Source organism: Pongo pygmaeus, chromosome 4, assembly GCF_028885625.2.
Source record: "Pongo pygmaeus isolate AG05252 chromosome 4, NHGRI_mPonPyg2-v2.0_pri, whole genome shotgun sequence".
Classification (NCBI taxonomy): domain Eukaryota; kingdom Metazoa; phylum Chordata; class Mammalia; order Primates; family Hominidae; genus Pongo; species Pongo pygmaeus.
The window spans coordinates 150,760,059-150,782,592 of record NC_072377.2 but is presented as its reverse complement, the minus strand read 5'-3'; the positions used below and the strand labels follow the sequence as shown (position 1 = coordinate 150,782,592).

The following is a 22,534-nucleotide window of genomic DNA, read 5'->3' as shown; positions in this document are numbered from 1 at the left end:
TGATTCAGCCACCTTGGCCTCCCAAAGTGCTGGGATTACAAGTGTGAGCCACTGTGCCCAGCCCTGGTTATTATTGTTTTTAGCCACTAAGCTTTGGGGTAATTCGTTAGGCAGCAATAGATAACTAATATAAAAATTCAAGTGGAGATGTCAGGTAGGCAGTTGGATCTTAAGTCTGAAGTTCATGAGAGGGGTTGGGCCTGTAGTTAAAATTGGGGACTCATTAGCATGTGAACTGTGTTTAAAGCCATTAGCCTGGATAAGATCACTTAGCATATGAGTACGTCTAGAAAGGAAGGGCCAGTAGAGAAAAGGTGAGGAATATTAAGTAAATTGAAGAGGTATGGCCAATAAATCAGGAAAGAATAGATAGAGAAGAAATATGTTTCAAGAAAGGAGTTTTCAAATATGTCAAATGTAGTTCATAGGTCAAGTAAGATGAGAACAGAGAATTGGCCGTTGGATTTGACAGCATGGAGGTCATTGATGATCTGGACAATTCCATGGAGTACAGCAGGTAAAAGGTTGAGGAAGGCTGGGTGTGGTGGCTCATGCCTGTAATCCCAGCACTTTGGGTGGCTGAGGCAGGAGGATCACAAGGTCAGGAGTTCGAGACCAGCCTGGCTAATATGGTGAAACCCCATCTCTACTAAAAATACAAAAATTAGCTGGGTATAGTGGCACAGGCCTGTAATCCCAGCTACTCAGGAGGCTGAGGCAGGAGAATCACTTGAACCCCAGGGGTAGAGGTTGCAGTGAGCTGAGATCACGCCACTGCACTCCAGCCTGGGCGACAGAGCGAGACTCCCTCTAAAAAAAATAAAAATAAAAAATAAATAAAAGGTTGAGGAGAGGCTGGGCATGGTGGCTCACACCTGTAATCCTAGCACTTTGGGAGGCCAAGGCAGGAGGATTGCTTGAGTTGACGAGTTTGAGACCAGCCTGGGCAACATATTGAGACCTTCATCTGTACAAAAAATAACAAAATTAGCCAGATGGTGCACTCCTGTAGTCCCAGCTACTCGGGAGGCTGAGGTGGGAGGATCACCTGAGCCCAAGAGTTTGAGGCTGCAGTGATGAAGCCACTGCACTCCAGCCTAAGCTACAGAATAAGACCTTGTCTCAAAAAGATTTAAATAAATAAAATAAACAAATAAAATAAAATTAAAGGTTGAGGAGAAAAATGGAGATGAATTAGAGAAAGCATGGCAGTTCTCCTAAAGAGCTTTACTGTAAAGGGGAGTAGAGCAATGAAGGTACTGGACGGTACTGGAAGGGTATTGTGGGATAGAGCAAAGGATAGGGTTTGTTGGCATTTTGTTCAGTTTGGTTTTGCTTGCTTGTCTGCTTGCATTAGGTTAGAAGATATGTGTGAATGCAGGCAAGTATGATCTAGAGAGAAAAAATCTGATGATGCAAGAGGTGAGATGAGAAACTAGAGGAATAAAATCTCTTAATGGGCAAAAGACAATGGGGTCTAGTGTACCAATAGAGCATAGGTCTTAATAGGAGCCCTAATTGTTGTTCACTGTAAGTGACAAAAAGAGCACATATTAGTGGATAGAGGTGTGATAGTAGATGTAGTAAAAGGAAGTCATGAAAGTTGTATATTGATTGCTTCTATGCTGTCAGTGAATGAAGAAGCTATCCAGTAGAATGTGAGAAGGGGATGCTGGATGTTTGAAAAGAGAGGTATGAGGAGAAAAGTATATTTGGTTTCTCAAACATTTTAAGCTCACTTGGGAGGCTGAGGCGAGAGGATTGCTTGAGACCAGGAAATCAAGACTGCAGTGAGCCATGACTGTACCACTGCACCCCAGCCTGGGTAGCAGAGTGAGACCCGGCCTCAAAAAAACAAAAACAAACAAAAAAGTTAGGCTCTTTCCCACTTCATGCCTTTGCACTTGCTAGTTCTCCTGCCTGGAACTCTTTTACATACACCTTTGTGTGGCTGACTTTTTTTCTCAAGTATCACCTTTTTGGGATGGCCTTGACTATCCAACCTAAACCATTACCTCACTTCCCTCCCCTAGTTACTCTCTATTGCATCATCCTGCTTTATCTTCTTCATAGCATATCTCACCATATAAATTTTTTTTTTCATTTATTTGTGCTCTCTCTGCCCCACCCCATCTAGAATATAAATTTTCATGAGGTCAGGAATTTTGTGTTCTTTGTTAAGTTTGTTTTTTTGTTTTGTTTTGTTTTGAAACAGAGTCTCTGTCTGTTGCCCAGGCTGGAGTACAGTGGTGCAATCTCTGCTCACTGCAACCTCCGCCTCCTGGGTTCAAGTGATTCTCCTGCCTCAGCCTCCCAAGTAGTTGGGATTACAGGCACGCACCACCATGCCCGGCTAATTTTTGTATTTTTAGTAGACACGGGATTTCACCATGTTGTCCAGGCTGGTCTCGAACTCCTGACCTCCAGTGATCTGCCCGTCTCGGCCTCCCAAAGTGCTGGGATTACAGGCATGAGCCACCACGCCCGGCCTTCTTTGTTGAGTTTTATCTGCAGCACTGAGAAAGAAATCCCTAGGACATAATGGAGGCTTGGCCAGGCACAATGGCTCATACCTGTAATCCCAGCACTTTGAGAGGCTGAGGTGGGAGGATCACTTGAGACCAGATGTTTGAGACCAGCCTGGGCAACATAGTGAGATCCTGTTTCTATAAAACATTAAAAAACAAGCTGGGCATGGTAGTGTGCACCTGTAGTCCTAGCTACTTGGGAGGCTAAAGTGGGAGAATTGCTTGAGGCTGGGAGGTCAGGACTGCAGTGAGCCATGACCATCCCACTGCATACCATCCTAGGTGACAGAGTGAGACCCTGTCTCAAAAAAAAAAAAAGATGGTTAATAAATATTTAATGGATAATCCAATATAATCATCTATTTACTAGAGATGATTACTAGATGAGTACCATGATTATCACCATGCTACAGGTGCAGACAGGTCAAGGTCACACAACAAATTATGGATGGGGGTGGGGTTCATGATTCAAAGTCAGGCAATCCCACTCCAGAATTCACAGTCTCAGACTCTATATGGAATAGGATGTAGAGGAAGATACTAGACTTCTGGCTAATAAGATATTAGGGATCTGACCAATTACTAGGAAAAAAAAGGGTATGACTGTGGTTGTTTCTCCAGTTCATATAGTTTACACCAGTCTAATCTTATTGATACAATAGAGACAGGAATCTTAAACTTTGTAAATGCACAACAATAAATTCTAAAAAAACTCAGTGAGGTTGGAATCTCAATAATATATGATTGGCTGTCTTTACCTATTTCTTTATTTTAATTTATTTTATTTTATTTTTAGACAGAGTTTTGCTATCGTTGCCCAGGCTGGAGTGCAATGGCGTGATCTCGGCTCACTGCAACCTCCACCTCTCAGGTTGAAGTGACTCTCCTGCCTCAGCCTCCCAAGTAGCTGAGATTTCAGGTGTGTGCTCCCATGCTTGGCTAATTTTTGTATGTTTAGTAGAGACGGGGTTTCACCATGTTGGCCAGGTGGGTCTCGAACTCCTGACCTCAGGTGATCCACCTGCTTCGGCCTCCCAAAGTGCTGGGATTACAGGCATGAGCCACCGCACCCAGCCTACCTGTTTCTTTTTCTCCCTTCTTTTCTTCCTTCTTTTCCCCTTTTCCTTCCTGTCTCCCTCTTTCCCTTTCTCCTTCCCTTCTTTCCTTTTTTACTTCCATCTCTTGTAGAGCCTTTGGACTGCTCCATAATGGTGATGCTAATGGTGGAGACATTAACAGTAGTGGCTATTCAGAAACCACAAGCTGTGTTTTGATGACTCAGGTGTCACGTTTCCCACATGAGCCCATTACACAGCCTTCCATCCTCTGTGGAATGTTGATGAGATGGCAGGCTGAATCCTGTGGGTCCTAAGTCTGGAGTAGTATAGCATGAGTTAGTGATTTTTAATTTCTGGGAGTTACAAATATACCACTTTAGAAGAAATCTAGAAAACAGGGATTTCTCAAAAATTTGGCACCTGAGAATTACAACTTCTTTAATTTGGTTACATTTATCTAAATAAAAAGGCAGTTTCTCTAATTATCATGGCTGCTTGTTCTTGTTCCTAGCTCATGTCAATCAGATTTAGAATTTTCATTAATTAACTGACCAAACTGGCTTCCAGTAGTTTTAACCTTTCCCTTCTTCCCTCCCTCTCTTCCTCCCTCCCTTTCTCCTTTTCCTTCCTTCCTTCCTTCCTTCCTTCCAGCTTAATATTTCCTGAACACTTACCACATTCTAGGCACTGGGCTAATCATCTTGGCTTAGCTCCTTTTATTCTCATAGCAAGCCTAAGAGGTAGGTATTATCATTATCTCATGGTTCCCATGATAACCCAGAGGTCCGAGGGTTGAAGGAACTTGCCTAAAGCCATAGAGCTAGCCTGGGACACAGCATCAGTGCAAACCCAGGCACCTGACTCCAAAGCCCGTGAATGCAACCACCAAAACACCCTGACCCTGCCTTCCTCTGCTGACCCACTAGCTTTGTCTGAAGTTGCATGCAGAGCGACCCCAGCATCAGTTAAACCTGTAAATCCTAAAAAATCCTACCTTCGAACCGGGCGCGGTGGCTCACGCCTGTAATCCCAGCACTTTGGAAGGCCGAGGTGGGCAGATCACGAGGTCAGGAAATTGAGACCATCCTGGCTAGCAGAGTGAAACCCCGTCTCTACTAAAAATACAAAAAAAGTAGCCAGGCGTGGTGGCAGACTCCTGTAGTCCCGGCTACTGGGGAGGCTGAGGCAGGAGAATGGCGTGAACCCGGGAGGCGGAGCTTGCAGTGAGCAGAGATTGCTCCACTGCACTGCAGCCTGGGCGACAGAACAAGGGTCTGTCTCAAAAAAAAAAAAAAAAAAAAAAAAAAAAAAATCCTATCTTCTTCTCTTTATTCTTCTACTCTTCGCTTGCGTCAATTAAAAAAGAAATCTGTTTGCCATTCAGGAAGCATACAGGTAAAGGCAGAACACAGATGTAGAAGAAAAAAACATTGAAAAACAAAAAGTCCCTAAAAGGGTAGGGAAATAACGCTATTCATTGAATGCCACACGCCTTAGGAGCAGAAGCATATAAAGAAGTTCCCACAATTTTTTCCTCAGAGAAAGAACCTTGTCAACTGAAGGTAGGGAAGCTAGGTAAATATGCACGAAAAACAAATACAAAAGTACTCACAGACAAGCTAAAACTAATTACAGCCTTAGGGATCTAAATTTAGAAATGCTGACAAATTACCAAATTGAGCAGAGTGACCAGTGGGATGCGTTTAAAAATAAATCAGGGGGCCGGGCGAGGTGGCTCACGCTGTAATCCCACCACTTTGGGAGGCCGAGGCCGGTGGATCACCTGAAGTCGGGAGTTCAAGACCAGCCTGACCAACCTGGAGAAACCCCGTCTCTACAAAAATACAGAATTAGCTGGGTGTGGTGGCGCATGCCTACAATCCCAGCTACTAGGGAGGCTGAGGCAGGAGAATCGCTTGAACCAGGGAGGCGGAGGTTGCGGTGAGCTGAGATTGTGCAATTGCACTCCAGCCTGGGCAACAAGAATGAAACTCCGTATCAAAAAAAGAAAATCAATCAATCAATCAATCAGGGGGAGGCTGGGCATGGTGGCTCATGCCTATAATCCCAGCACTTTGGAAGGCCAAGGCAGGTGGATCACCTGAGGTTAGTAGTTCAAGAGCAGCCTGACCAATATGGTGAAACCCTGTCTCTACTAAAAATGCAAAAATTGGCCAGGCATAATGGCATGCCCCTGTAATCCCAGCTACTCAGGAGACTGAGGTGGGATAATTGCTTAAATTCGGGAGGCGGAGGCTGCAGTGAGCCGAGATTGCACTACTGCACTCCAGCCTGGGTGATAGAGCGAGACCCCGTCTTGAAAAAAAAAAAGTTAAAAATAAATAAATCAGGGAGGAATTGAGTTTTGTTGTGACGTTTTGAAGAATGAATGCAATATGTTTTGAAAGTTGTAAAAGGTATAACACACAATTACATTGTGACTAGCTCAGTTAAGCCAGGGAAGAGATTATTACGGGGCACAGGTAAGCTTTTTCCATTTTAATCAGACTAATGTTTATAGACCAATATTAAAAATAGCTGATATTTTAAAATGCTTACTATATGCCAGACATACACACATACATAAACAGAGTTTATACACATATTATTTCTTTAATCCTCATAGCAATCCTATGAGTTACACATTATTATCTCTATTTCACAGAGTGGTTAGCTGAATTGCCTGAGGTCACCCGGCTAGTAAATGATCTCTGTCTGAATCACAGCCTAAGTTCTTATCCACTATGACACCTTTCTAAATTCTTTTGTCTAGAGGGTATTTTACATAGGCTAGCAAATAATTGACAATTCCCAATTAAAAAGCCATATTACTAAGCTGTAACACATTTATTTTCTAAGTATCTCTTGAATCTGTCTACATTTCTCTATCTTTACTGTCACCACCATAGTCCAAGACCCCATCACCTTTCACCAGGACAATTGCAATACCCTTCTGTTTCCACTTTTGCTCCTTTCCAATTCTTCCTCAGAATGATTTTTATAAAATACAAATAGGGGCCGGGCGCGGTGGCTCACACCTATAATCTCAGCACTTTGGGAGGCTGAGGCTGGTGGATCATTTGAGGTCAGGAGTTAGAGACTAGCCTGGCCAACATGGTGAAACCCTGTCTCTACTAAAAATACAAAAATTAGCCAGGCGTGGTAGCAGGCACCTGTAATCCTAGCTGCTCGGGAGGCTGAAGCAGGAGAATTGCTTAAACCTGGGAGGTGGAAGTTGCAGTGAGCCGAGATTGCACCACTGCACTACAGCCTGAGTGACAAGAGTGAGACTCCGTCTCAAAAAAAAAAAAAAAAAAAAAAATTCAAATAGGACCATGTCCCTTCCTTGCTTAAAATCCTTAGATGGCCTCCCATTGCTGTCACTGGTTTAATGTCCGTCCCTTCCACTAGACTGGAAGCTCTCTGAAAGATGTGGCAGTGCCTGTCTTTTTCTTTTTCTTTTTCTTTTTTTGTCTCACTCTGTTGCCCCTACTGGAGTGCAATGTTGCGATCTCAGCTCACTGCAACCTCCGCCTCCTGAGTTCAAGCGATTCTCCTGTCTCAGCCTCCTGAGTAGCTAGGACTACAGGCGTGTGTCACCACGCCCGGCTAATTTGTGTATTTTTTTTTTTTTTTTTTTTTTTTTTGAGACGGAGTCTTGCTCTGTCGCCCAGGCTGGAGTGCAGTGGCGCGATCTCAGCTCACTGCAAGCTCCGCCTCCCGGGTTAACGTCATTCTCCTGCCTCAGCCTTCCGAGTAGCTGGGACTACAGGCGCCCGCCACTACGCCCGACTAATTTTTTTGTGTTTTTAGCAGAGACTATGGTTTCATCATATTGGTCAGGCTGGTCTCAAACTCCTGACCTCAGGCGACCCACCTGCCTCAGACTCTCAAAGTGCTGGGATTACAGGCGTATGCCACAGTGCGCAGCTGTGCCTGTCTTTTTCTTTTTCTTTTTTTTTCTTTTCTTTTTTTTTTTTGAGACGGAGTCTCGCTCTGTCGCCAGGCTGGAGTGTAGTGGCGCGATCTCGGCTCACTGCAAGCTCCGCCTCCTAGGTTCTGGCCATTCTCCTGCCTCAGCCTCCCGAGTAGCTGGGACTACAGGCGCCTGCCACCTCGCCTGGCTAATTTTTTGTATTTTTAGTAGAGACTGGGGTTCACTGTGTTAGCCAGGATGGTCTCAATCTCCTGACCTCATGATCTGCCCGCCTCGGCCTCCCAAAGTGCTGGGATCACAGGTGTGAGCCACCACACCCAGCCTATGCCTGTCTTTTTCAAATGTTGTGTCTCCAGCATTTAGAATAGTGCCTTGTACACAGTAGAAGCTAAATACATTTGCTGAATGAATGGAATTCAAATGATCCTTAAAAGAGGAATCTTAGTCACTTATTTTTTTGTTTGTGTGTATGTGTCTTTGTTTTGTTTTTTGAGACAGACTCTTGCTCTATCACCCAAGCTGGACTGCAATGGTTTGAACATGACTCACTGAAGCATCAACCTGCTTGGCTCAAGTGATCCTCCTGCCTCAGCCTCCCGCCTCAGCCTCTCAAGAAGCTGGGACCACAGGCATGCACCACCATGCTCAGCTACTTTTTTTTTTTTGAGACGGAGTCTCTCGCCCTGTCACCTGGGCTGTAGTACGGTGATGCGATCGTGGCTCACTGCAACCTCCACCTCCCGGGTTCAAGCAATTCTTCAGCTTCAGCCTCCTGAGTAGCTGGGACTACAGGTGCGCACCACCATGCCCAGTTAATTTTTGTAGTTTTTAGTAGAGGTGTGGTTTCACCATGTTGGCCAGGCTGATCTTGAACTCCTGACCTCGTGATCTGCCTGCCTCGGCCTCCCAAAGTGCTGGGATTACAGGCGTGAGCCACCGTGCCCAGCCAGCTAATTTTTTAATTTTAATTTTTGTAGAGACAGGGTCTCGCCATGTTGCCCAGGCTGGTCTTGAACTCCTGGGCTAAAGTGATCCACCCACCTCAGCCTCCCAAACTGCTGGGATTACAGGTGTGCAACACCATGACCGGGCTCAGTCACTTAAATGGGAAAATTACAAAAGTTGAATTTGGAGACATGAAGGCAGGTTTTTCACAATTTCTAATAAAATACTTACTTGTTTATTTTCTAATTTAATGTCTCATGCCCTTTAGACTGTAAGCTCCATGAAGGAAGGGACCATGGTCTGCCTTGTTCTTGACTCCATCCTAGCTCTACGTCAGGTTTATGGGAGGTACTCAGTAAATATTTGTTGTATGAATACTTTCAATTACCAATGTGGATTGGAAGGTGATGAATCAAAGAGATGAAAATAGCACTGGTTAGGGCAGAATTGGGACAAGAAATTATAGCTATAGTTATAAGAGTTGTGGAGGATGAGGATTCTTTCATTCATTTAATTAATATTTATAAGGCACTTGCTATGGGCCTGACATCGTGCTAGGCAGAGTCTCTGCTGTTATGCAGATTTTAGTCTAGTGATAAATAAACAGGCAATTCATGAGATGAAATTTCCAAGGCAAGGGGTGCTTTGGGGAACATCTAGGGGGGAGCATTTAACTCAGACTTGGGCTGTCAGAAAGTGATGTCTAAATGGTTGGTGGCTAAAGGAAGAGGGTATGGAAAGTGAGGGAGACAGCCTAGAGGCAGGAGAGCCACTGGTAGCCTAAGGTTCCTTCTTAACTTTTTCCTTTCATCCAACAAATTTGTATTGACCCCACATCATATGCCAAGTATTGTTTTAGGACATCGTTAAATTGGTATTTCAAAATTAGTTGTTGAAAAAAAAAAAAAAAGTTCGGTGTGTATGTGTTTGTGTGTGTGTGTATTCCCTTCCCTTAAACCCTTAGGTAGACAGGCATCTGGGCTGCGTTCCCCACCCCCTTAAAGGGTCCCCAATCCCTTAAAGTGCATTGTAGATGCTTAACTTAATGTTTACTGGATTAAGAAATTATCACATGTGAGTAACTAATTTGTGGTTTTTTTTTTTTTTTTTTTTTGGAGCTGGAGTCTCACTCTGTCACCCAGGCTAGAGTACAGTGGTGTGATCTCAGCTCACTGAAACCTCTGCCTTCCGGGTTCAAGCAATTCTCCTGCCTCAGCCTCCTGAGTAGCTGAGACTACAGGCACATGCTGCTACGCCCCGCTAATTTTTTTTTTTTTTTTTGTATTTCCAGTAGAGGTAGGATTTCACCATGTTGCCCAGGCTGGTCTCGAACTCCTGAGCTTAGGCAATCCGTCCACCTAGGCCTCCCAAAGTGCTAGGATTATAGGCATGAGTCATGGCACCCGGCCATTTGTGTGTTTTTTTGTTGTTGTTGTTGTTGTTTTTTGAGATGGAGTCTCACTCTGTCTCCCAGGCTGGAGTGTAGTTGCGTGATCTCAGCTCACTGCGACCTCCGCCTCCTGGGTTCGAGTGATTCTCCTGCCTCAGACTCCCAAAATTCTGGGATTACAGGAATGAGCCACAGTGCCCAGCAAGAAATGAATTTTAAATTTTATTTATTTTTAATTAATTTGAATTTAAATTGCCACATGTGGCTAGTGGCTACTGTATCAGACATCATATATCTCTGTATGGTAGCATAGTCTTTTTTTTGTTTTGTTTTGAGACGGAGTCTTGCTCTGTCGCCCAGGCTGGAGGGCAGTGCTGCCATCTTGGCTTACTGCAACTTCCACCTCCCGGGTTCAAGTGATTCTCCTGTCTCAGCTTCCCAGCAGCTGGTATTACAGGCGCGTGACACCACGCCCGGCTAATTTTTGTATTTTTAGTAGAGATGGGGTTTCACCATCTTGGCCAGCCTGGTCTCGAACCTTTGACCTCGTGATCCACCTGCCTCGGCCTCCCAAAGTGCTGGGATTACAGGTGTGAGACACTGTACCCGGCCAGTCTTTTTTTTTTTCTTGAGATGAAGTCTTGCTCTGCTGCCCAGGATGGAGTGCAGTGATGCGATCTCGACTCAGCGCACCCTCTGCCTCCTGGATTCAAGCAATTCTCCTGCCTCAGCCTCCCGAGTAGCTGGGACTACAGGTGTGCGCCACCATACCCAGCTAATTTTTGTATTTCTAGTAGAGACGAGGTTTCACCATGGTGGCAGGCTGGTCTCAAACTCCTGACCTCAAGTCATCCACCCACCTCGGCATCCCAAAATAATGGGATTATGGCCACCGCGCCTGGCCCTGTTTGGTAGCAGTCTAAATAGTCTGAGTCAGGCAATGGGACCAGGTAGGCTTTCAGTCTCTCCCTTAAAAATGGAGATTGTTGGCCGGGCACGGTGGCTCACGCCTGTAATCCCATCACTTTGGGAGGCTGGGGCGGGCGGATCACGAGTTCAGGAGATCGAGACCATCCTGGCCAACATGGTGAAACCCGTTTCTACTGAAAATACAAAAATTAGCTGGGTGCGGTGGCGCGCGCCTGTAGTCCCAGCTACTAAGGAGGCTGCTGGGGAAGGAGAATCGCTTGAACCCGGGAGGCGGAGGTTGCAGTGAGCCGAGATCGCGCCACTGCACTCCAGCCTGGAGACAGAACGAAACTCCCTCTCAAAAAAAAAAAAAAAAAAAAAAAAAGGGAGAGATTGTTGGCTAGGTACGGTAGCTCACGCCTGTAATACTAGCACTTTGGGAGGCGGAGGGAGGCAGATCACGAGGTCAGGAAATCGAGATCATCCTGGCTAACACGGTGAAACCCAGTCTCTACCAAAAATACAAAAAATTAGTCGGTGTGGTGGCGCGCGCCCGTAGTCCCAGCTCCTCGGGAGCCTGAGGCAGGAGAATTGTTTGAATCCGGCAGGCAGAAGTTGCACTGAGCCAAGATCGCGCCACTGCACTCCAGCCTGGGCGACAGAGCGATACTGCGTCTCAAAAAAAAAGAAAAGGAGATTGTTAATACGCGGTTATACAGTGTCTAAATGCTGGGCTGTTGAATGCCACTGACAGTAATAAATATCTGTGCATAGTGGCAAGCCATAAGTAGCGCCTCAGTCACCGAATAGTAATTAACTGCGTATCCTGGCATCCCGACAGGCAACCAGCTCTACCGGGTGAAAATGTTGATGGCCAAGTGACTCCAACCTAACTAGGGCGCACTCGCTGCAGTCTGCGATCCCGCACTGCATCATGGACTTTGTAGTTCAACATGCCAGTGACGTCACTGCCGGTTCCACTCTGAGTGGGCCTATCGGGTAGACTTCCGATAACCCGTTTTTCTCTGGGAATTGTAGTCAGTCAGCGCCTACTGGGTGTCTGCTCGGGTGGTCTGGGAACTACAATTCCCGGCGGGCTGTGAGATGCCTTGGCTGTAGTTAGTAAGGAGCCGGATGATTGCCTCAGCAGGTGTGAAGCGTGTGCTTTAGTTTCGTGGGAGGCCTGGCATCTCCGAGAGGGAGGGGAAAGGTTGTAACCACTCCTTTGTGGAGGTCGCCAGGGTCGTTCTCGTGGATTTGCACAGTCGGCTGGGCGGTGCAATGGCGGTGAGTTTGAGCGGGAAGAGTCCGCAGGGGCCCTGGAGCCGGACTGGCCAGTCTCTAGGGGCTCTCCATGTGCTGTCCTGAAGGGAAAGTCCTATTTCTAAAAGAGAGCCACGCTTAAGGCGTGCCTTTAGTAGAGACTTTGCTTTTTCTTGCTAGTTGATGAACCAGGAACTGATGTCTGTTAACTTTACGGAGTACTTGGATATCATATTTGTTATTTCTCTGGAGTTTCTAAAATCGAGGTGGAGTGCCGGGCACGGTGGCCCACGGCTGTAATCCCAGCACTTTGGGAAGCCGAGGCGGGTGGATCATTTGAGGTCAGGAGTTCGAGACCGCCCTGGCCAACATGGTGAGACCCCGTTTCTACCAAAAATACAAAAATTAGCCGGGCGTAGTGGTGCGCACCTGTTAACCCAGCTACTTGGGAGGCCGAGGCAGGAGAATTGCTTGAACCCAGGAGAGGGAGGCTGCAGTGAGCCGAGATCGCGCCACTGCACTCCAGCCTGGGCGACAGAGTGAGACTCCGTCTTAAAAATAAAATAAATGAATAAATAAACAAAACCGAGGTGGAGAGAGTAGTATGTAAGTTGATTCCTACTTACAGCAAAAAAAAAAATTGAGCGCCTCTCCGTAAAACAGACAAAAATCTCTCTTTTCATAGTGTTTATGTGTGTGGGTAAAATACGTTGTAATATATTGTGTCAGGTGCTGATAAATGCTGTGGGGAAGAAATAGAGCAGGAAGGGGTGCTAGGGAGTGTACGGTGGGGTAGTACAGTTGCATTTTTTTTAAATTTTTTTAAATTTGAGAGATGTTCTCACTCTGTGGCCCAGACTGGAATGCAGTGGCGTGATCATGGCTCACTGCAGCCTGGACCTTAGGGATCAAGCGATCCTCACACCTCAGCCTCCCCACAGCTGGTACTACAAGCGTGCTCCATTACACCCTGCTAATTTTTTGTATTTTTAGTAGAGACAGGGTTTCGAACTCCTGGGCTCAAGCGATCCTTCTGCCTCAGCCTCCGAAAGTGCTGGGACTACAGGCATGCGCCATCCCGCCTGGTTTTATTTTTTTTTGTTTTTTGTTTTTTGTTTGTTTGTTTGTTTTTTTCTTGAGACGGAGTCTTGCCCTGTCGCCAGGCTGGAGTGCAGTGGCGCGATCTCGGCTCACTGCAACCTCCTCCTCCCAGGGTCAAGCGGTTCTCCTGCCTCAACTTTCCGAGTAGCTGGGACTACAGGCGCGCGCCACCACGCCCAGCTAATTTTTTTGTATTTTAGTAGAGACAGGGTTTCACCACATTGGCCAGGATGGGCTCAATCTCCTGACCTCGTGATCTGCCCGCCTCGGCCTCCCAAAGTGCTGGGATTACAGGCGTGAGCCATGGCGCCTGGCCTGTTGCAGTTTTTAAAAGGATGATCAAGCAATGCTTTGCTAAAAAGGTGGCAAAAACGAGGTAAGAGCAACCTATGCAACTATAGGAAGAAAGAGATTTCCAGGCAGGGGCAACAGTGTAAGTGAAAAGCAAGGATCCTGGGTAGAAGCCAGGGATGCTTCTAAACATCCTGCAGTGCACAGGACAACCCCTGAAAACAAAGAATTATTTGGCCCAAAGTGTAAGTAGTGCCAAAGTTTAGGAACTCTGATTTAGTTATATAGCCTTTTGTTACCGGTGAGGAAGTTGAGTCTCAGACTGATCAAATGACTTGCTCAAGGTTATACAACAAGTTGTTGTTTGGGCCAATATCAGATTTTATTATACTTGATCTTTGAGGTTTTGAGAAACAAGTTTTTCTGAGAAACAGAAAACTCAAATAAGAGCTTTCTTGCATTTGGCATACTCAGTACAATGAAAAGAAACACATAGTTCTAAGTAACTTGTAAAAGACTTGCTTTCATATTCTTCTTTACAATGGGTGACATGGTCATATTTTTTATTTTTATTGGTTTTTTTTTTTTGAGATGGAGTCTCACTCTTCCCCAGGCTGGAGTGTAGTGGTGTGATCTTGGTTCACTGCAGCCCTCTGCCTCCCACGTTCAAGTGATTCTCCCACTTCAGCTTCCTGAGTAGCTGGGACTACAGGTGTGTGCCACCAGACCCAGCTAATTTTTGTATTTTTTGGTGTAGTTGTGGTTTCACCATGTTGGCCAGACTGGTCTTGAATGATCTGCCCACCTTGGCCTCCCAGAGTGCTGGGATTACAGGTGTGAGCCAATGCACCTGGCCATATTTTTTATTTTTTGAGACAGGGACTCGCTCTATCAACCAGGCTGTAGTGCAATAGTGCAATCATAGCTCACTGCAGCCAGCCTTGACCTCCTGGGTTCAAGTGATCCTCTGGCCTCAGTGTTCCCATGTCCTGCCCATGGTAATTTTTAGGTAAAAGATATTTGTTACATAACTTCTGTGTCTATGGCATTGTACTTGGTGCTAAGGTGACTATAAACGATGTAAAAGTTCCTGCCTGTTGAGAATTTACAGCCCAACTGCATAAATGTCTTAAGATCATTGGTTGCATTTAACAGAAGTCAACTCAAGTTGGTTAAGGAGGAATTTAGTAATAAAGTGGAAGTTGGCCGAGTGTGATGGCTCAAGCCTGTAATCTCACCACTTTGGGAAGCCAAGGCTGGTGGATTGCTTGAGTCTAGGAGTTCAAGACCAGCCGAGGCAACATGGTGAAACCCTGTCTCTACAAAAAAATACAAAAACTATCTGGATATGGTGGTGCATATGCCTGTAGTCCCAGCTATTCAGGTGGCTGAGATGGGAAGATTGATTGAGCCCAGTAGGTCAAGGCTGCAGTGAGGTGGTGCTTGCACCATTATGCTCCAGCCTGGGTGGCAGAGGGAGACCCTCTCTCTCACACACAGACACACACACATAAATACAGTGAAATTTCATATTACCCATGACCGTAGGGTAGAGATATGACTAGGCTTCATGAGGCCCTACATACTTTTGCCTTTGTGGGTGGGTCCTTTCCTCTGTAAAAATATTAGAAATTATATTTTACAGACTGGGCGGGGTGGCTCATGCCTGTAATCACAGCACTTTGGGAGGCTGAGATGGGTGGACCACCTGAGGTCAGGAGTTTGAGGCCAGCCTGGCCAACATGGTGAAACCTTGTCTCTACTAAAAATATAAAAATTAGCCAGGTATGGTGGCATGCACCTGTAATCCCAGCTACTCGGGAGGCTGAGGCAGGAGAATTGCTTGAACCCCAGAGATGGAGGTTTCAGTGAGCTGAGATTGGTCTTGCTGTGTTGCCTAGGCTGGAGTGCAGTGGCTCCATCTTGGCTCACTGCAACCACCGCCTCTTGGGTTCAAGAAATTCTCCTGTCTTTGCTTCCTGAGTAGCTGAGATTATAGGCGCATGCCACCACATCCAGCTAATTTTTGTATTTTTAGTAGAGATGGGGTTTTGCCATATTGGCCAGGCTGGTCTCGAACTCGTAGCCTCAGGTGATCCACCTGCCTCGGCCCCTCAAAGTGCTGGAATTACAGGCATGAGCCACCATACCTGGCCCAAAAAATTGTTTTTCTTTTAAAGAGGAGGTCTTTCTATGTTGCCTAGGCTGGTCTCAAACTCCTGGCCTGAAATAATCCTCCCTCCTCAGCCTCCCAAAGTGTTGGGATTATAGACATGAGGCACTACCTCCAGCCAAGTTACTTATTAAGAAGAGGTTTTGAAGTGAGAGGGGGCAGTGGCGCTGATAGTCTAAATGAAGGTGGTTAGTAGCAGGAATGGAAAGGGATGAACAAATATGCAGGCTTATTATTTCTTAGAAAAGAAAATACCTTATGCAGTCACTGTTTTATGGAAATTTGAAAAGAGTCCAGGTTTTTTTTTTTTTTTTTTTTTTTTTGGGGGGAACGGAGTTTCACTCTTGTTGCCCAGGCTGGAGTGCAATGGTGCGATCTTGGCTCACTGCAACTTCTACCTCCCGGGTTCAAGCAATTCTCTGCCTCAGCCTCCCAAGTAGCTGGGATTACAGATGCGTGCCACCTTGCCTAGCTAATTTTTGTATTTTTAGTAGAGATGGGGTTTCACCATGTTGGCCAGGCTTGTCTCTAACGTCCTGACCTCAGGTGATCCTCTTGCCTCGGCCTCCCAAAGTGCTGGGATTACAGGCGTGAGCCACCGTGTCCAGCCTGTTTTATTTTAATTTCATATGAACCGTTCTTTAACAATTTTGGAGGGAAGTTCTCTATCAGTATCTTTGATATTCATGTATTTTAATTAAATAGAAACATTTGATGACAATGTTACACTGTAGTATATAATTTTAAAAAAGCATATCAAAGCCTTTTACATATTTCAGTAATTGTTCAACCATTTCTTTGAGGTTTGAGGTACACAGGTCACGATAATCCTAATTTTTTTTTTCCGACGGAGTCTTGCTGTGTCACCCAAGCTGGAGTGTAGTGGTGTGATCTTGGCTCACTGCAGCCTCCGCCTCCCTGGTTCAAGCGATTCTCCTGCCTCAGCCTCCCGAGTTGCTGAGATTACAGGTACCCGCCACCATGCCCAGCTAATTTTTGTGTTTTAGTAGAGACGGGTTTCGCCCTGTTGGCCAGGCTGATCTCGAACTCCTGACCTCAAGCAATCCACCCGCCTCGGCCTCCCAAAGTGCTGGGATTACCTGCATGAGCCACCGCGCCTGGCTGATAACCCAAATTTTTAATGTTCATTTAAATTTCAAGATAACTATGGAAAAATCAGTCTTTATCAGTGAGCAGCTCAGTTCTGTGAACCCAGTTCTTTTTTAAAGCAAGCGTGCTGAAATACAGAGTGGATTATTCTCTTTGTGTCCAATAGGAAAGAAAAGGAACAGCCAAAGTGGACTTTTTGAAGAAGATTGAGAAAGAAATCCAACAGAAATGGGATACTGAGAGAGTGTTTGAGGTCAATGCATCTAGTTTAGAGAAACAGACCAGGTGAGTAATAGTTTGTGAAGTTCTGCACATTGTATTTCTATATATATATATATATATTTTTTTTTTTTTTTTTTTTTTTTTTTGAGATGGAGTCTTGCTCTGTTGCCCAGGCTGGAGTGCAGTGGCGCAATCTCAGCGCACTGCAAGCTCCGCCTCCCGGGTTCACGCTGTTCTCCTGCTTCAGCCTCCCGAGTAGCTGGGACTGTAGGCGGCCGCCACCACGCCTGGCTAATTTTTTTGTATTTTTAGTAGAGATGGGGTTTCACTGTGGTCTCGATCTCCTGACCTTATGATCTGCCTGCCTTGGCCTCCCAAAGTGCTGGGATTACAGGCGTGAGCCACCGCGCCCGGCCTTTTTTTTTTTTTTTTTTTTTGAGGTGGAGTCTTGCTGTCTTGCCTAGGCTGGAGTATAGTGGCACGATCTCAGCTCACTGCAACCTCTGCCTCCCAGGTTCAATGATTCTTCTGCCTCAGCCTCCCCAGTAGCTGGGATTACAGATGCATGCCACCACGCCCGGCTAATTTTTAATTTTTATTTTTAATAGAGACGGGGTTTTGCCATGTTGGCCAGTCTGGTCTCAAACTCAAATGATCCGCCTGCCTCGGACTCCCAAGGTGCTGGGATTACACGCATGAGCCACTGTGCCTGGCCATAATCTTTTTTTTTTAATTTGGAGACAGAGTCTGTGGTGTCAGATGGAGCGAGCCTCTGTCACCCAGGCTGGAGTGCAGTTGTGTGATCTCAGCTCACTGCAATCTCTGTCTCCTGGGCTCAGGTGATCCTCTCACCTCAGCCTCCTGAGTAGTTGGGACTATAGGCGCACGCCACCACACCCAGCTAATTTTTCTATTTTTAGTAGAAATGGGGTCTTGTTATGTTGCTGAGGCTGGTCCCAACTCCTGGGCTCAAGTGATCTGCCCACCCCTGCCTCCCAAAGTGCCGGGATTATAGGCATGGGCCACTGCGCCCAGCATTTAAAAAATTTCTTTTGTAGAAATGAAGTTTCGCTGTCTTGCCCAGGCTAGTCTTGAACTCCTGGGCTCAAGTAATCCTCCCACTTTTGCCTCCCAAAGTGTTGGGATTACAGGTTTGAGCCACCATGCCTGGCCTTAATCTTCTCGATGTCCTTTAAGGTTAACAGCTTTTAAAGTTTCTCTTTTACAGCTGAGGAAACTGAGGCACAGAGAGGCTAAGTAACCAGTTCAAGGTTACATCACTGAGAATTGACTGGGCCTGAGCTTGTTTTTAGGACTTTCTGATTCAAAAGTCTTTTTTCCTTGCTTGTTAAGCTATATTCTAATGGTTATATATATATATTTTTGAGACAGAGTTTTGCTGTTGTTGCCCAGGCTGGAGTGCAATGGCGTGATCTCGGCTCACCACAACCTCTGACTCCCGGGTTCAGACGATTCTCCTGCCTCAGCCTCCCCTGTAGCTGGGATTACAGGCATGCGCCACCACGCCTGGCTAATTTTGTATTTTTACTAGAGATGGGTTTTCTCCACGTTAGACTGGTCTTGAAATCCCAACCTCAGGTGATCCGCCCACCTCCGCCTCCCAAAGTGCTGGGATTAGAGGTGTGAGCCACCAGGCCCCAGCCTATTTTTTTTTTTTTTTTTTAAGAGAAAAAGAAATTGCTGTAATACAGTCTCTGGTGTTATACTTGAAGCTATAATTTGAAGCTTCTATTTGCTTCTAGAGGTTTGGTTAACTTTAAGGTAATTTAAAATAATTAAAAGTGAACTGAAAAAGCTGCTTTGTTTAGTGAAAGAGAACTATAGGTGTATGCAGTAACACTGAAGAAAGTAATATAATGTCAAGTGAAGAAGGCGAATTGCAGAAGTCTATATGAAGTATGCCTTTTTTTGTATAAAACTCACAAGTGAGCGAAACTAAATGGTAAATAGTTTAAGGGTGCTGGCAAGTGTGCAAACTATTCAAAAACAAGGGAACGGTAAAAGCAAATTTCAGAATGTTGGTTATCTCTTGTGGGACAGTACAGAGGAAACACGTAGTTTCAGTGGGTTCATAAGTCAGATGGTGTGTTTACAAGTGTTCATTTTATTATGCTTCATAACATAGTATGTATGTTAGATATTCTTCATAAGAAAAAAGAATACAGACCAAGCATGGTGGCTCATGAGCTCATGCTCATGGTGGTTCTTATATTGAGAACCTGTCTTCACAAAAACAACTAAAAAATTAAAAAAATAATAAGCTTTAAAGGATGCTTTTAAAGTGAATCTACCACATATGTAATATTGAGGATGTTTTATATTACCTGAGGGACTTTGAATTGCTTTATATATATATCTAGTATCTAGTGAAAACAAATCTCATTTATTCAGTAAAATATTAAATTAGCCTAGGTTCATAAGGCTATTAAGGAATTTTTTTTTTTTTTTGAGATGGAGTCTCACTTTCGCCCAGGCTGGAGTGCAGTGTCATGATCTCAGCTCATTGCAACCTCTGCCTCTCGGGTTCAATGATCAGGCGATTCTTGATTCTCATGCCTCAACCACTAGAGTAGCTGAGATTATCAGCGCACGCCATCACGCCTGGCTAGTTTTTGTATTTTTAGTAGAGACAGGGTTTCACCATGTTGCCCAGGCTGGTCTCGAACTCCTGGCCTCAAGCAGTCCACCAGCCTTGGCCTCCCAAAGTGTTGGGATTACAGGTGTGAGCCACCACACCTGACCTAGTATATTATCTTTACTCAAGTATTTTAGCTCAAATTAAACCTCTAGTATTCGTTACAAGGCTATTTAATTCTTAATAGCAACCTATCAATGTCTTATTTCTTGTAAATCTAAAGTAATTTTCAATTTTAGAGAGTTTTAAATTTCTAGATTTATAAATTTACTTTTAAATATTTTTTAAATAACTAAACTTAAACAAGTGATTTATTTCAAGCATTTCCTTCACCCCACTTCCTTATTATAAAAGGAACTTACCATTTATTCTTCTGTACTTTCTTTTTTATACTATTGTTTTGCAGCAAGGGCAAGTATTTTGTAACCTTCCCATATCCATATATGAATGGACGCCTTCATTTGGGACACACGTTTTCTTTATCCAAATGTGAGGTAATGTTTCCCTATGTTTGCTATAATGGGGAGGAAGGTTTTTAACGAATATTGTTTTGAAGAAAATGGCAGCTATAGAATTTATTATTTCCTGTTAAGAGAACTTAAAATTCCTTAAAGCATAATTTTTATATTTAAGTAATTTATTTTTATTTATTTATTTTTGAGATGGAGTCTTGCTCTGTCACCAGGCTGGAGTGCAGTGGCGTGATCTCGGCTCACTGCAACCTCTGCCTCCTGGGTTCAAGTGATTCTCCTGCCTCAGCCTCCCGAGTAGCTGGGACTACAGGCACACACCACCATGCCCAGCTAATTTTTGTATTTTTAGTAGACACGGGATTTCACCATATTGGCCAGGATGGTCGCAAACTCTTGACCTTGTGATCTACCAGCCTCGGCCTCTGAAAGTGCTGGGATTATAGGCGTGAGCCACCGTGCCTGGCCCATTTAAGTAATTTAATTTTTATATTTAATTTTCATGTGCCATATGTGTATGTGTGCAAGGGTCTGGGCATGTATGCATATTCAAAAGTAATTCCTAGGTTAGTGAGTTTTTGAATGCCTAAAATCTAACTGGCGTTCCAAAGGAGGATGTAAAGAAGAAAACTAATTTTTTTGTGTGAAAAGTTCGCATTTTGTATTTGTCTGGCATTTAAATTTGCAATTTAAATTTAATTTTATTTCTGTAGTTTGCTGTAGGGTACCAGCGATTGAAAGGAAAATGTTGTCTGTTTCCCTTTGGCCTGCACTGTACTGGAATGCCTATTAAGGTAAGATTGCTAATAGGATTGGTTTCTACTCTTTTTAGTTTGGAGCAAATAGTAATACCCAATTCAAGAGCTTAAAATAGGGATTTTCAAGTATTGCTGCATTAAAGTATGAAATGAGTTGAATTTATTATAGTGAAAATTAATTTAAAAATAAACAACATTTGAAGAAATGCTTAAATAAAGGGCATCCATTATGGTCTAAGTGATTACTAAGTGATTTTAATGTCTTTTGGTTACCTTGTATGTTTATGTCCGTATTACACTTAGGTAATAACCGATCTGTTTTACTAAAAAGAAAAATGTACAGCCATTGTGCACTTGCGACATATGTAAGATGCTGGCATAAAATAATAAACAGTTGTATTGTATTTTGATCATTTTTGCAAATATCTTCATTTGTCATAAGTTTGTATTAGAAATAATTCTCAATGAAGAATAGGAAAGAAAACTCGAGTTGAAAGGATTCCTTTATATAATAGGATTAGGAAATTTAAATCCTATTTCTTTTTATTCTCCAACATTTTATTTTATTTTACTTTATTTTATTTTTTTTTTGAGACAGAGTTTTGCTTTTGTCATCCAGGCTGCAGTGCAATGGTGTGATCTTGGCTAACTGCAATCTCCTTTTCCTGGGTTCAAGCGATTCTCCTGCCTCAACCTCCTGAGTAGCTGGGATTATAGGCACCTGCCACCACACCTGGCTAATTTTTGTATTTTTAGTAGAGACGAGGTTTCACCGTGTTGGCTAGGCTGGTCTGGAACTCCTGACCTCAGTTGATCCACCCACCTTGGCCTTCCAAAGTGCTGGGATTACAATCGTGAGCCACCATGCCGGGCCTTCTGCAACCTTTTATTTTAAAGAATGTCAGTCCTACAGAAAAGGTAGAATGGTAGTACAATAAACACCCTCCACCCTTCACCTGTAGTTACAAAGTCTTAACGTTTGCCATATTTGTTTTAGTTCTGTCTCTTAGCACACATGCATGCATGCGTGCTTTTCTCTTTCTTTTTCTTCTTTTTTTTTTTTTTTTTTCCTGAGTTGGAGTCTTGCTCTGTTGCCCAGGCTGGACTGCAGTGTTGTACTTTTAGTACAGATGGGGTTTCACCATGTTGGCCAGGCTGGTTTCAAACTCCTGACCTCAGGTAATCCGCCCACCTCGGCCTCCCAAAGTGCTGGGATTACAGGCATGAGCCACCACGCCTAGCCCTTCTCTCTCTTTTTCTGTGAACTTTTTGAAAGAAAGTTGCAGATATCATGACATGTCATTGCTAAATACTTCAGCATGTATTCTGAGAACAAGGGCATTCTTCTACATTATCAGAATCCTGTTACCCCTCCAAGAAATTCAACATTGATGTTATATTATCGTCTTCATCTAATCTGTAGTCAAATTTCTGTAGACTCAAAATGCCTTTCCATCTGTTTTTCCCTTTTTTTTTTTTTTTTTTTGAGACGGAGTCTTGCTCTGTTACTCAGTCTGGAGTGCAGTGGTGTGATCTTGGCTTGCTGCAACCTCTGCTTGCCAGGTTCAAGTGATTCTCTTGCCTCAGCCTCCTGAATATCTGGGATTACAGGTGCCTGCTACCATGCCTGGCTAATGTTTTTTGTATTTTTAGTGGAAACAGGGTTTCACCATGTTGGGCAGGTTGGTCTCGAACTCCTGACCTCAAGTGATCCGCCTGCCTT

General features: G+C 44.3%; 1 protein-coding gene across 3 annotated transcripts in view; it reads left to right on the top strand.

Moving 5' to 3' along the window:
- Window positions 1–11,796: 11,796 nt before the first annotated feature.
- The window catches only part of LARS1 (leucyl-tRNA synthetase 1), a 66,775-nt gene continuing 56,037 nt past the window's right edge, over window positions 11,797–22,534 (top strand). Inside the window, exons 1-4 of one of the 3 annotated variants that reach the window (XM_054489510.1) lie at window positions 11,797–12,054; window positions 16,872–16,990; window positions 19,990–20,077; window positions 20,767–20,847. In XM_054489510.1, coding sequence (XP_054345485.1) covers window positions 12,049–12,054; window positions 16,872–16,990; window positions 19,990–20,077; window positions 20,767–20,847 — 294 coding nt within the window. In that variant the 5' untranslated portion in view covers window positions 11,797–12,048. Of the gene's footprint in view, window positions 12,055–16,542; window positions 16,565–16,871; window positions 16,991–19,989; window positions 20,078–20,766; window positions 20,848–22,534 lie in introns of those variants that run through there. The other 2 variants (XM_054489511.1, XM_063665248.1) reach the window with 2 other exon arrangements.